This window comes from Ascaphus truei, chromosome 15 (assembly GCF_040206685.1).
Source record: "Ascaphus truei isolate aAscTru1 chromosome 15, aAscTru1.hap1, whole genome shotgun sequence".
NCBI lineage: Eukaryota > Metazoa > Chordata > Amphibia > Anura > Ascaphidae > Ascaphus > Ascaphus truei.
In genome coordinates this window covers 27959821-27972728 of record NC_134497.1, presented here as the reverse complement: position 1 = coordinate 27972728, position 12908 = coordinate 27959821, and the positions used below count along the sequence as shown (strand labels likewise).

General features: G+C 45.2%; 1 protein-coding gene across 2 annotated transcripts; it reads left to right on the top strand.

Moving 5' to 3' along the window:
* Window positions 1-2998: 2998 nt before the first annotated feature.
* On the top strand, window positions 2999-12512 carry LOC142466724 (uncharacterized). 2 transcript variants are annotated; one of them, XM_075572054.1, is made up of 4 exons: window positions 2999-3459; window positions 6605-6734; window positions 8319-8508; window positions 10847-12512. In XM_075572054.1, the coding sequence occupies exon 4, from the start codon at window positions 10954-10956 to the stop codon at window positions 12313-12315; it is 1362 nt and encodes a 453-aa protein (XP_075428169.1). In that variant the 5' UTR covers window positions 2999-3459; window positions 6605-6734; window positions 8319-8508; window positions 10847-10953; the 3' UTR covers window positions 12316-12512. The 2 variants fall into 2 exon arrangements, with proteins under 2 accessions (XP_075428169.1, XP_075428168.1); XM_075572053.1 differs by lacking the exon at window positions 6605-6734.
* The last annotated feature ends 396 nt before the right edge of the window (window positions 12513-12908 follow it).

Below are 12908 nucleotides of genomic sequence, written 5' to 3'. Positions count from 1 at the left end.
TATATAGATATCTTTTGAATAAAATGGTCTTTTAGTTTAACTCTTTGGCCAAAGTGTTGTAAGCCCTTGAGCCCCTACATGGCAGACCACATCTCAAGGGTATGTTGTGGTTATTTTGGGGGTTCAATATGAGCTTGTAGGTGTCCTGTATGTTTTACATGGGGCTCCAGCCACGTTCCAAAGGTTAATGGACAAGGTGCTACGACCCCATAGGGCATATGCCGTGGCCTACTTGGATGACATCGTCATCTATAGCAGGCACTGGCAGTCCCATATAAAAAGGTTAAGGGCAGTCCTAACATCCTTAAGAGAAGCAGGTCTCAATGCCAATCCAAAAAAATGTGCCCTGGGAAAAGCCACTACAAAATACTTGGGCTATGCCGTTGGGGGAGGCATAGTAAGGCCACTAGCCAGCAAGGTGGCCGCCATAAAGGAAGTCCCCACCACACAGACAAAGACACAGGTCCGCTCCCTTTTGGGGTTAGCAGGGTATTACAGGCGGTTTTTACCCAATTTTTCAGAAATTACTGCACCCTTAACAGATCTAACAAAAAAGAGTGCCCTGACCCAAGTTAGTTGGTCTTGGACATGTTAAAAAAGTGCTTGTCGGAGGGCCCCGCTCTTCGAAGCCCAGATTTTAAAGAGCCCTTCATAATCCAGACGGATGCCTCCGAGGTAGCACTGGGAGCAGTGCTGTCCCAACAATTTGATGGTGTTGAACACCCCATATTGTTCATCAGCCGGAAGCTGTTCCCAAGTGAAGTGAGGTATTCCATCATTGAGAAGGAGTGCCTCGCTGTAAAATGGGCAATTGAGGCCTTGAGACATTATGTCGCCGGAGTACATTTCACCCTGGTCACTGACCATGCGCCCTTGAAATGGTTAAACACCATAAAGGACACAGACTCAAGGTTGACCAGATGGTATATGGCCCTCCAACCCTTCTCTTTTGATATACAGCATAGGCCTGGGAAGGACCATGGAAATGCCGATTTTTTGTCAAGAGAAGGCGTGGAGGGTCGGGCTTCAGCCGTGTGGGGCCCTAGCCACACACAAACAGGGGAGGTATGTGACAGGGTGAAGTCAACTTCTATCAGTTATGCCTGGGACACATACGTCTGAGTGCTTTATCCAGCACTCAGAAGGTTAACTCAGGAGGAAAAGCTGGGTAATCAGGAAGTAAGGAGACACCTGATAACCAGCAGGGTATATAAGGAAGTTGTTGCTTGTAGTCAGGTGACTCTTTCTCAGAAACTATCCTAGACAAGCTGCTATGCAGACAGATACCCAACTACAGCTCTAAAGTCACAGTAAGAACTGTTCACATTATTTTTCTGACTGTTTGATGCATACATACGGTTTGGTTATGAATTAGCCAGCCTGATAGTTATGCTTGCAGTGTTAGTAAGCTCTCTCAGTGTGGAACAGGATTTCTTTTGTTGCTATATTTTGTTTATGCCTTAAAGGGACATGTTATGTTATGCTGTGGAGAAATAAAGCCACTCAACATTTTCGTTAACCTGAAACTACACGTGTGGACTATTGCCTGACCTCGGCTACACGCTGTCCTGCCACAATAGCCTTTGCTAACCTAGTGTGGATCTCCTTGTGCTTGCTTTGTGTTTCTCAGGTTTGGACCCGGCTTGGCTTACTACTCCTCCTCTGGCTCTTGACCCCGGCTTGCTCCTCACAATGTTGACTCTCTCTCATCCCTCGATCTCGGCTTGGACCTCGCCCCGACCCTCGGCATCTACCATGGTTCTTCTATTCCAGATCCGGCAAGTAGCTGTTACTACAGCTATAACCTACTGGCCTGACATCACCTTAACCACACTCCGGACACGCTCCCTCTGCTGCGGGTGCGTGTTACTATACGTCCCACCTCAGTACAGGGACGGGTCTGGTATGCAGGCAGCACTACCGTGACAATCTGTAGGCAGACTGGTGTCTGGAAGCGAACATAAAAGTATAGTGAATTTTCAGCAGAAGCTTTTTAATAGTTAATGACATTTAATGATAAAGAACTGTTAAAAAAAAAAAAGACCCCAATCATAATTTCTTTTTCTTCTCGATATGTTATTGCATTTTTCCCATTTATTGCCCTTTATTATGTTACAAAAACATGGTGTGAGAGTTATTTGGGGCAGGCAGAATGCAGGGTCAGGGTTCTGACGTAGCACTTTGCAGCTCAGCTCTGCTCAGTGTCACACCCCTGGGGGGCTCTGTGTGAGGAAGCAGGAGGTGCTCTGTGCGGGGAGCAGGGGGGGGGGCTCTGTGTGGGGAGCAGGGGGGGCACTGTGAGGGAGCAAGGGGGGTCTGTGTGAGGGAGCAGGGGGGGGATCTGTGTGAGGGAGTAGGGGGGGGGGGCTCTTCTTATTAACTTGCACAATAAAGTACATGATAAAATCAGGACAATCTGCATTTCAAAGACAAAAACAGCAGCCCTGCCTGTGCTGCCCCAAACATCTGAGACACAAAGAGAACGTGTGTGCGTGTATGTATGTATGTATGTGTGTGTGTGTTGTAGTACTCAAGGCCCGTAATATAGTGGGCGCGCTTGCTTCGCCGTGCGTACGCGGCACTTATAATTGGCTGTGGTTAGTCAAACGTTCTACACTAGGGGCGCGCACGGCAGTGAGCGTGGAGCCGACCGATCAGGGGGAAGACTCCGGAAAAAATATTTTCGCGCTGCTGCCACTTAACATTCAAACAATCTATACACACACATACACACACACACAGCTACCCAGTGACACATACGCACAGGCACATGGTCCCAGTGACACACATGCAGCATTCTGGTGACACACACACACTCATTGATAGATTCCCAGTGACACACCAACACGCACACACACAGAGCGGCTTTAGCAGGGGCTCGCGCACGCTTCCGCAAGTGTGCGGAAGCGTGTCTTATGAAAATGTTACATTTTCGCACTCATGGGAGCGCAGGGCCGGTGACGTCACTGGCCCGCCCCCCTGACACCCCCCCGGATGACACGCTAACCAAGGCCAGGGAAAGCACCCGCTTTCCCTCAGCCTCAGCGCGCCCCCACGCACGGGCTGAGTCACCATGGACTCAGCCTTAGTTGTATTACAGCCTCAGGGGTTATGTCATATTCAGGTTACCTCCTTCATATCAACATTGGCCAAGAGGGAGGAACTGAAGCAGCTTTACTGAGATATATTAAGGACCAGGAGGAGTATACACATCTACATGCAGAAGAAACTATCTCTCCCTAGCACAGTGCCTGGGAAATGTTACTGTCTTGTTTCTAATGTACACAGTATTTGACACTGGGCCGTTTTGAAGTCTAAAAACTACAACTCCCATGATCCCTTTAGTGTGAGCATGCGCAGTAGGACACAGAACTGTGACCCGGATGTAGTCAGTGTCTCCACTTCCGGGAAAGAGAAGAAGAAATAAAGCGGTGCAGGAAGCACACAGGAGCCTTTTCTGTAAGTAACTTACTTTGTATTCAAAGCATCAGAGCAGGTATATGCAAACACGTGGCGTTTCAGGACATACACGTCCTCTCCTCAGACCATACACCTTACTGCAATAAAATACCTATTTACTTACACAAAGCGCTTAGCATAAAAATACCTGTTGGGCAGCGTACCTAGTGTACTGATAAAGCTATACCTAAAAGGTGAAGGAAGTGACTGACCCCAAATACAGAGACCCCACGTGTATACATAACCATGTACTTTCCTGTTATCAGGAAAGTACCCATATTAAATCTACCATCCCCTCCACACAACTCCCCCTAATGCCCTCCAACCAGTAAAATGCCAGCCCCCACCTCCTCAAACCCTCCTAATACAGATAGATAACTGCCCCTCCCCGCCACCTCCTAATACACAGTGAGGACTGCCCCCTAACTCAGTAACTGCCCCTCCCCACCTCCTCCTAATACACAGTGAGGACTGCCCCCTAACTCAGTAACTGCCCCTCCCCACCTCCTCCTAATACACAGTGGCGCAACAAACAGGAGCAGCACGTCATCATTTAGGCTAAGGCCCCGCTACCAGAGTCAGCGCACTCGCACTGCTAACAGGCGGGGCGCTGACACTACACAGACCGCGATATGCGGTCTGTAGGGAGCGGGAGCCGGGGCTGGAGGTGGGCGGGAGTGGGAGGATTGACAGGGAGGGGGGCGTGGCTTGATCGGAGGGAGCTGCTACTCTTCCCCCCCCTCCCTCCACGGGCTGCCACGGGCTGCAGGTAAGAAAGCACTCATGCATACATACATACACACACACGCACACACACACAGACAGAGGCAGGCACTCACGCACTCATACACGCACACGCACACACACACAGACAGAGGCAGGCACTCACGCACTCATACACACACATACACACAGACAGGCACGCACGCACTCAGACACACACATACACACAGACAGGCACGCACTCAGACACACACACAGACAGGCACTCATCTGCTGTCACTCCACTCCTCCCCGCTCCCCGAAGCCTCTCCTCCTCCCGAAGCCTCCCCTCCCCATTGGCTCACAGCCACACCACGTGACGCCTCAACGCTAGGAAACACCATTCTCTGGTGTCTCCTAGCGGCTGACGCGCCACAGCCTGTAGTGCGTTGTGCCGCCAGGGGGGACCGGGACCGGCTCGGTGGGGATTCCCCTGCTGGTGGGGAACTCGCGACCCGCCGCCCGCGCCAACGAGCGCAGCGGGTCCCAGGCGTAGTCATATTTGGCCGAATTAATTTGGAGGCAGTACGTGGGAGACGAGGACGTCTTTGAGTCTCTGTTGAAAGCAATTAAAGGTTTTTGGCCTCCAAAAATGCTTTGTTTTCAATAATAAATAAGTTGTCAGTGGTAATGAGCTCTATAGTCGTACACAAGCTTTTATAGAGCCTGGTTAGTCAACCTATTTAACCCTTTAAGAGTTTTTCTTGAAAAACCCATACTGGGTAATCCTTGTGGTTACAATATAAAATCCCAGCTGCCGGACACCACTCAGGAGGCTCAAGCAGCGGCGGCAATTTGTGTCGTGCGACACGTGCAGACACACTATGCGTGAAGCTAATAAGTATATATACAACCCCTAAGGTTTACAAAATCCACTTCATACCCATCACCTGTGTTTGCAGTCGGGCAGCCACTGCAGCCTCAGTACTTCCTGGTTGACGTATGACGTCATTGCAGCGTCATATGACGTTGATGATGTCACGTCACCAAGCAACCTGGAAAACCAATAACAAAATAATCAAACACGGACAGCTCAGCACATTTGCTGAACTGAGGAGAAGTCAAATTGCATAACTTAAGCTGCGTCCATAGGCAGACCGCACGGACGCGTCTGCACGCTGAGCGATCAGACTGCCTAAAGGCAGTGATATACAAGAAAACTGGGGCGCTCCTCACAATTATACACACTGATACCCAAAATCTAGTTGGAGTTCAAAGTGGATGTAGATAGGCAGCAATGATGCACATAAATAATAAAATCATGCAATACTAGCCGCTGGTCTTTGCTGCTGCTCAGCCGGTAACGGATCTTCCACGATCCTCACACAGTATGAAGACACAATAAGGTAAGCGCAAGCCAGAAAAAACAAAAACAGAAACAGCAAAATGTAAGTCACACAATAGCCTAAAATGCTAAAAATTGAATGCGTGATGGGAGGGGAAATAGTATGGAAGGAAGTAATACAAAATCACTCACACGGCCATGTGTGAGTGTAGACACATCACAACAAAGGTGGCTTTAGCCTATGGCTTGCTTCATTGATCACTGGTCCTGACGGAGATCTCAGGAGAGAAAGAGGGGAGAACAACAATAGGTGTATGGCACTGTTAAGTGACAATAAATGGTGGGGTGGATAAAATTGATATATAAAAACCACTCACATGGCCATATGTGAGTGCAGACACTCAGAGATAATCCCAGCCTTAGAGGTGGAGCACAATCTTCTTTAGTAAATCACAGGCAGGGTAAGCCAGGTAAAAAACAGAGCTTTAATGAATAAAAGAAGTAAAAAATCCAATTGGAAATGTCCCAGAACTCACGGCAGCTCTCCTGTATGGCGCGATCGGCGTTGTACCCTGACTTCCGCGTCCGAAAAGTCTGGCGGGGAACGGCGATCCAGGTGAAACTGCGGTGGTATAAAATGTCCAAAAATCCTCCTCAGAACAACATGTTTCGCTCGGAACCTGACGATTGCGCCATACATACATACATACATGTCATACGTACACATATGAATATAAATGTGGTCCACTGAGTGCATTACACAGTGATTTAGTGACCCCTCGAGCCAAATATTTACTGATTGATCACTGGAGAATGGATCGATCATCAACTTAGCTAATTACTTGTCAGTGTTTAGATTGGATTGATGCGCATATCCAAGGGGAACATATATTTTATTTATTAAGGCAACTTGAACTGCTGCTTTAAATCCAACCTAGCGGCGGGAAAACATGAAATCACTTGGAGTAAATGACTTCCTTGAAAAGGATGAAATCACCATTTAACCCTTTGGGTACCATTTTGATGTAGCTGCTATGTCACCGCGTCTGGCCCCATCATGTAATAGCTACGTCATAGTAATCCTGCTGGTTTTCCTAGGGGAGATGACATTCTGTGCTCCTGTGCAGGGCAGGACGGATCTATCACTACGTGGGATAGAAGGGAGGGGGTCTCCCCGTCTGTTCTGTCAGTAAGGGAGCGATCACGTGACCCCTCCGTCACACAAAAGGTTAAATAACAGTTTTACTTTTGTGTATTGTGAAAGAAATCCTGTTCTGTATTTCTCCAGGAATATTTGTGTTTGACTAATGAGGGCATTATAATGACTTTTATTTCTATGGAAGTGTTATGCTTTGTTGTTTGCTAAATGGGTTTTTTAACTTGACAGTTTGCTACATTGAACCTATTAAATATGCCATTGTTGTTGGTTCACGTTCTTCCTAGGAGGGACTGCCCCTTTAAATACCATTTTCCTAATCTACTGCAGTTTAAATAAATCCTGAGATTACAAACCAATAAGAGTTTGTACAATCAGTATTTTCCCCTTGCTAGCTATCCTAAGCACTCCTTTTCCTCTCACCCCACACAAGTCTTTCCCCATCTTAGGAACGCAGGGCCACACTTTTCAAAGCCTTATTTACCCAGAGGCAGCTGTTGACATTATGGATAACTTTGGTTGCTGTCACCTACACTACTTCACCTAGTTTACTGGGCAGCTAATGCCACATCTATATTCTCCAGACTATTCCTCTGTGACCATTACCATCACTTATTGTCTTTCCAAATCCTTGCAAAACCTCCCGAAACTACTGAAGAAACAGAAATATTCATTTTATTTATCCCCCAAGCAGCTTGTCACATTATTTCCCCTATATCCCCTCAAGAGAAGAGTTACCCGTCTTACATGGTTTCCCTTACTGTGTTTCTATTGCTGTTTGTGTTCTGTATCCCCCTTCCTCCCACTCCCTTTATTTGCCTCCCAGGTACTGATCTGCAGGGGGTTATTTTTCTTATCCACTTTGCCTCCTCTGTTTACCAAACACTAGATTCACTAAAGTGCAATAGCCTCAATTGCACTTTAACAGCCACTCAAGTAAATGGCAATGAGCATGTGATCACAGCAGCTCTTTGCACCTCTCCCCTCACTCCTGTCTTCTCCTCACAGCCTTGTTCAGCACCATTGCTGCCCATATGTAGCCTCAGGCTACGACCCCAGTGGTCACTGCTGCACGCGCGACTGACTGCATGGCAGCGCGTGCACGGATTCGCGATCTGGAGTCTATGTGGAGCGATGGGATGCACGGGGCGCGTGGCCATGACAGGGGGGAGTTTCAAGCCCAAACTGCCATTGTTACCTCATTAGACTGTGGCTCAAGGCTTTTTCTATAGTCCAGTTTCCAAATCAGTCCAGGGCATGTTATAAGCTCAGGTTGCTAATGGAACACATTCCTGCTACAACACCTTGTTACATCATCCCCACTTTCTGTTTAGTTCCACCGGAAGAAACTCAGCTTTGTGTCCCTTGTGTCATCTTGTCTGGGACTTTTTAATTACAACAATGTTTTTTATTTATTTTTTAAGTAATAAGAAAGTAGTCTCTGGTGTGGCCTGTGGCTCCCATTCCAATCAAACTGTGGGTACATACAAGTGAGCCATTGTATATACATTGCTCTCCATTAACTTCTGTTCCCCTCAAAAACTGTAGAGAAGAAAGAAAAGACAAGTCACATTATAAACAACTTGTATCTTTTTTCAGCTCTTCCTTTATAAAATAGACATTACTTTGAGACCTCACTAACTGTCCTAATTTTAGATTTGTAAATTGTGCGAGAAACAAGGAAGAACAGAACCTTGTGGTGTTCCAGTACCACAGGAAAATCTACTACAGAACCTGCACAGACCTCCCCCCACACACAGAGCTTCTGGTCTGGTATGGAGATGAATATGGGAAAAATCTTGGTATCAAGGGGCTGCGCTATGGAAAAGTAACGCGTCAGCACAAGGTAATCAGGAATATGTGTGTTACATGGTTTTTACATCTCTATTGTCTTATTACTGATGTTGAATTGCAAATAGTGATAGATCTGCATACACCATTACGGGTCAACTAGAACGTAATATCACTAAACCTGACTGGAGTCAAAGGGCCAGATACATCAAGCTGTGGTAACCACAAATGCCATATTACTGCCCATAAAAGAAGTGCCTTATTATCGTGCAATGAATCTGCATTGTAGAGCCAAAAATAAAGCACTCTTTATCGGACCCGTTCAAAGCATCAGATCCAATATAAAACAGGCATATTATATATTTATCGGAACGGGATGAACGGCAGAAATACCGCAAATATTTTATCACCTGCTGCAAGCTGGCGTTAGTCCTGTCTTTCCTATGTATATAATGACCATTATACATAGACAAGATGAGCTAAACCAACATGGAATAGATGATAAAATAGTTGTTAAAATACATTACAGTACATATTAACCCCTTAGTAGTCCACTGGTCAACTAGTTATCGGTTTCCATGACTAGCTGACCACACGGGATAATATAAACATGACATTACACTATCTTCCCCCTTTTGCCACCTTTTGTGTTTAGTAAAGGTTGTTGGTTTGTCCCGAAAGCATAAACAAAACACTACAGCTCAGATACATCAAATTCTGTTAAAGTGGAGTTAATATCGCACCCTGGGAAATAATAAACTAACAGGTGTTATTACCACAATTTAAGGGTGGTATATATCAGGATTGTGGTAATAATTTACTGGGTGCGATATTTGGGCCAATCTCGCGATATGGGAATTAACGCGACCGTTAATAATGTGTTACCGCATTGGGTTAATGTTTCTATCATAGGCTTCTGTAATGTCTATTATTACAGAAACCTATGATCAAAATAACATTAACCCCTTTCATACAGAATGATGATTGGAAAGTTGAATCGCAGAAGTCCAAAAAATGCACCAACAGCTCACCAAGTGGAACTAAAAGCGTTTAATAAAGACTACATAAAAAAGAAAATTGAGGACACACCCACGCTGTGGAATTCCCTCGCGGCTTACCTCAGCAGTCCAAAAAACATATCATTATTACTTCCTATTGACTGTTTTGGCACTCTCTGTTTTGAGCTGTTAGTAGCCTTACAACTCATCAGTTAACCCCTTTCATGCCTGTGGTTCCAAGGTATACTGCAGGTACCAAAGGGGTTAATACTTTATTTTAAAAAACGATTACCTAACCCTGTTGACTCCGTTAGTGGCCAGTAAAGCATTGCCATTCTAGTCGCTAAGGTAATTATGGGGTTAACCCCTCTCACCACCACTTCTCCCCTCCTCCCCCGCACGAGAAGCCTAAACACCCTCCCCAGGGCAACTACCGTCATCACCCACATCCCCAACCTCCGCCCCCTTCTAGAGTAATGCCCAATATCCCTATTAGACAAATGTGGTATTAAATATTAGCAAAAAATATATACATGTTTATAACAAAACAAAAAAGAACATTCAAAATACATTTGACACATAAAACTATTGATCATCACTGTGGATAACTAGGCCCTCTAAATGAGGGGCCCAGATATCCACATTGGCGATTAAACGGTAACCCAGTAATAAACAAATGCATCAACTATATTAAAATACATTAATAACCTCCCTCAGTGGCTAAGATAATGAACGCAGTTGGGAGATGTACCATGTAATGAATGCCCTTTATTCAGTGCTGCAATGTCACCTTAAAGGGAGGGAATCACATTCCTTTTTGTGGAATCACATTCCATGATTTTGCATTGTTTTTGTGTTCGCATTGTCCCCACCACCATTGAATATGTATATATGTTCAAATACAATAATTGTGCATTTGGTTCCTGATGTAACAATGGAGATTTAGCATAAAGTTGGGTCATCTTATAACTATTAGAGACCTGGTACATGGTGCTGTAACGGGAACACCCGGTGACTGATATGTGAGCTTCTACTGATAAACGTATTCTATTCATGGTACAAACATTTTGTAATTATACCTTCACAACTGAAACTATCGATTTACTATCAAAGGATTTGAAAAGATTTCTGCCACTTTAATTGGTGTTTTGCAGATAGTGAGATTTCCTTTTTAAATTGTTAAATAATATGATCCACTTTAAATGTATGATCCACTACATCTAGTCTCCCGGCCCTAATGCTGCACATGTTATGCTACAGTAGACCCTTCATTTTTACAATGTACATCTACAGTTTACTTTCATCCTGAACTTTTTGTGATATGCCAACTTACCTCTCCTGCATGATCTTTTGTAAGACAGTTTGTGTAACAGTGACTTTTTTTGTCTCGTCTAGTACAAAGACAAGCACCAATAATCCACCCATGCCAGCACTGCAAGGTTGCTTTTAGCAGTCAGGATTACCTCCTCAAACATCTGAAGTTCAAACACTCAAATGAGTATATGGAAAAGATGAGGACAGAACAATCTTGCAATATTCCAATAAATATGACAGCAAATGCATCTTTCAACCAGTCAAAGCAATTAATAAACAATGTAACTGCTTCTCATTCCAAAGGATATATATTAGCTGCTGCCACAGGAAAAGATCTTGGAGAAAGTGGGAAGAGTCTGACTTGGTTATCAGACCAAAATGCACAGAAGACAACACAGACCGGGGAGAGACCGCATGTATGTGGGGAATGTGGGAAGAGATTTAGGAACTTATCCAGTTTGATGAGGCACAAGAGTACACACACAGGGGAGAGACCGCATGTATGTGGGGAATGTGGAAACGGATTTACTCAGTTATCCAGCCTGAACACACACAAGAGGACACACACAGGGGAGAGACCATATGTATGTGGGGAATGTGGGAAGGGGTTTAGTCGGTTATTCCATCTGAACATGCACAAGAGGACACACACAGGGGAGAGACCGCATGTATGTGGGGAATGTGGGAAGGGATTTGGTCAGTTATCCAGCCTGAACACACACAAGAGGACACACACAGGGGAGAGACCGCATGTATGTGGGGAATGCGGGAAGGGATTTAGTCATTTATTCCACATGAACATACACAAGAGGACACACACAGGGGAGAGACCGCATGTATGTGGGGAATGTGGGAAGGGATTTAGTGTGTCATCCAGCCTGGACAAACACATGAGGACACACACAGGGGAAAGACCGCATGTATGTGGGGAATGTGGGAAGGGATTTCGTGTGTCATCCAGCCTGGACACACATATGAGGACACACACAGGGGAGAGACCGCATGTATGTGGGGAATGTGGGAAGGGATTTAGTATGTCATCCAACCTGAACATACACAAGAGGACACACACAGGAGAGAGACCGCATGTATGTGGGGAATGTGGGAAGGGATTTAGTGTGTCACGCAGCCTGGACATACACAAGAGGACACACACAGGGGAGAGACCGCATGTATGTGGGGAATGTGGGAAGGGATTTAGTCAGCTATCCCACCTGAACACACACAAGAGGATACACACAGGGGAGAAACCGCATGTATGTGAGCAATGTGGGAAGGGATTTAGTATCTTATCCAGCCTGAACACACACAAGAGGATACACACAGGGGAGAAACCGCATGTATGTGGGCAATGTGGGAAGGGATTTAGTGGCTTATCCCAGCTGATGAGACACAAGAGGACACACACAGGGGAGAGACCGCATGTATGTGGGGAATGTGGGAAGGGATTTAGTCAGTCATGCAGCCTGAGGAAACACAAGAGGACACACACACGGGAGAGACCGCATGTATGGAATGTGGGAAGAGATTTGGTGATTTATCCAGCCTGAGGAAACACAAGAGTACACACTAAAGGGGAGAGACCTATCTCTAAAGCCTGGCATGTTTAGGGATAACCAGTGAGTACGACGCTCCTATACAGATGCAGCGGCTATTATTCGAACATTTCACGGGATGTATTCCTGTGCTCACCCAGGTCATGCTGCATGATTAAAGATAAAAAATAAAGCTCACCGCTCAACCCTAATATTGTTATAAGCGTAATTTACAAGTGGTGCATAGGGGATTTACACTACACAACCAAAAAGTTTCCAGTCTAAGAAGACCAGAACAAAAGTATTCTCTGTGTTTGCACTTTACTTATTTAAATCAAGAGTATCATCAGTAAATGAATTGCTAATGAATGGGCAGACTGATACAATATCATGCATAGAGACTGGTCTAATTTCCTCAAATTAATCAAAAACAATAACATTTTATTAATCAATATACAATGTGATAGATATATACAAAGTGATAATTAACAACATGTGAGATGTGAACCAGGCTAGGAGCAGATGAGCATATTCATTGGTATATATACTCAAATCCTCTAAATCACAAATTATAAATTGCAGATTAATTATAAATTGCAGATTAATAA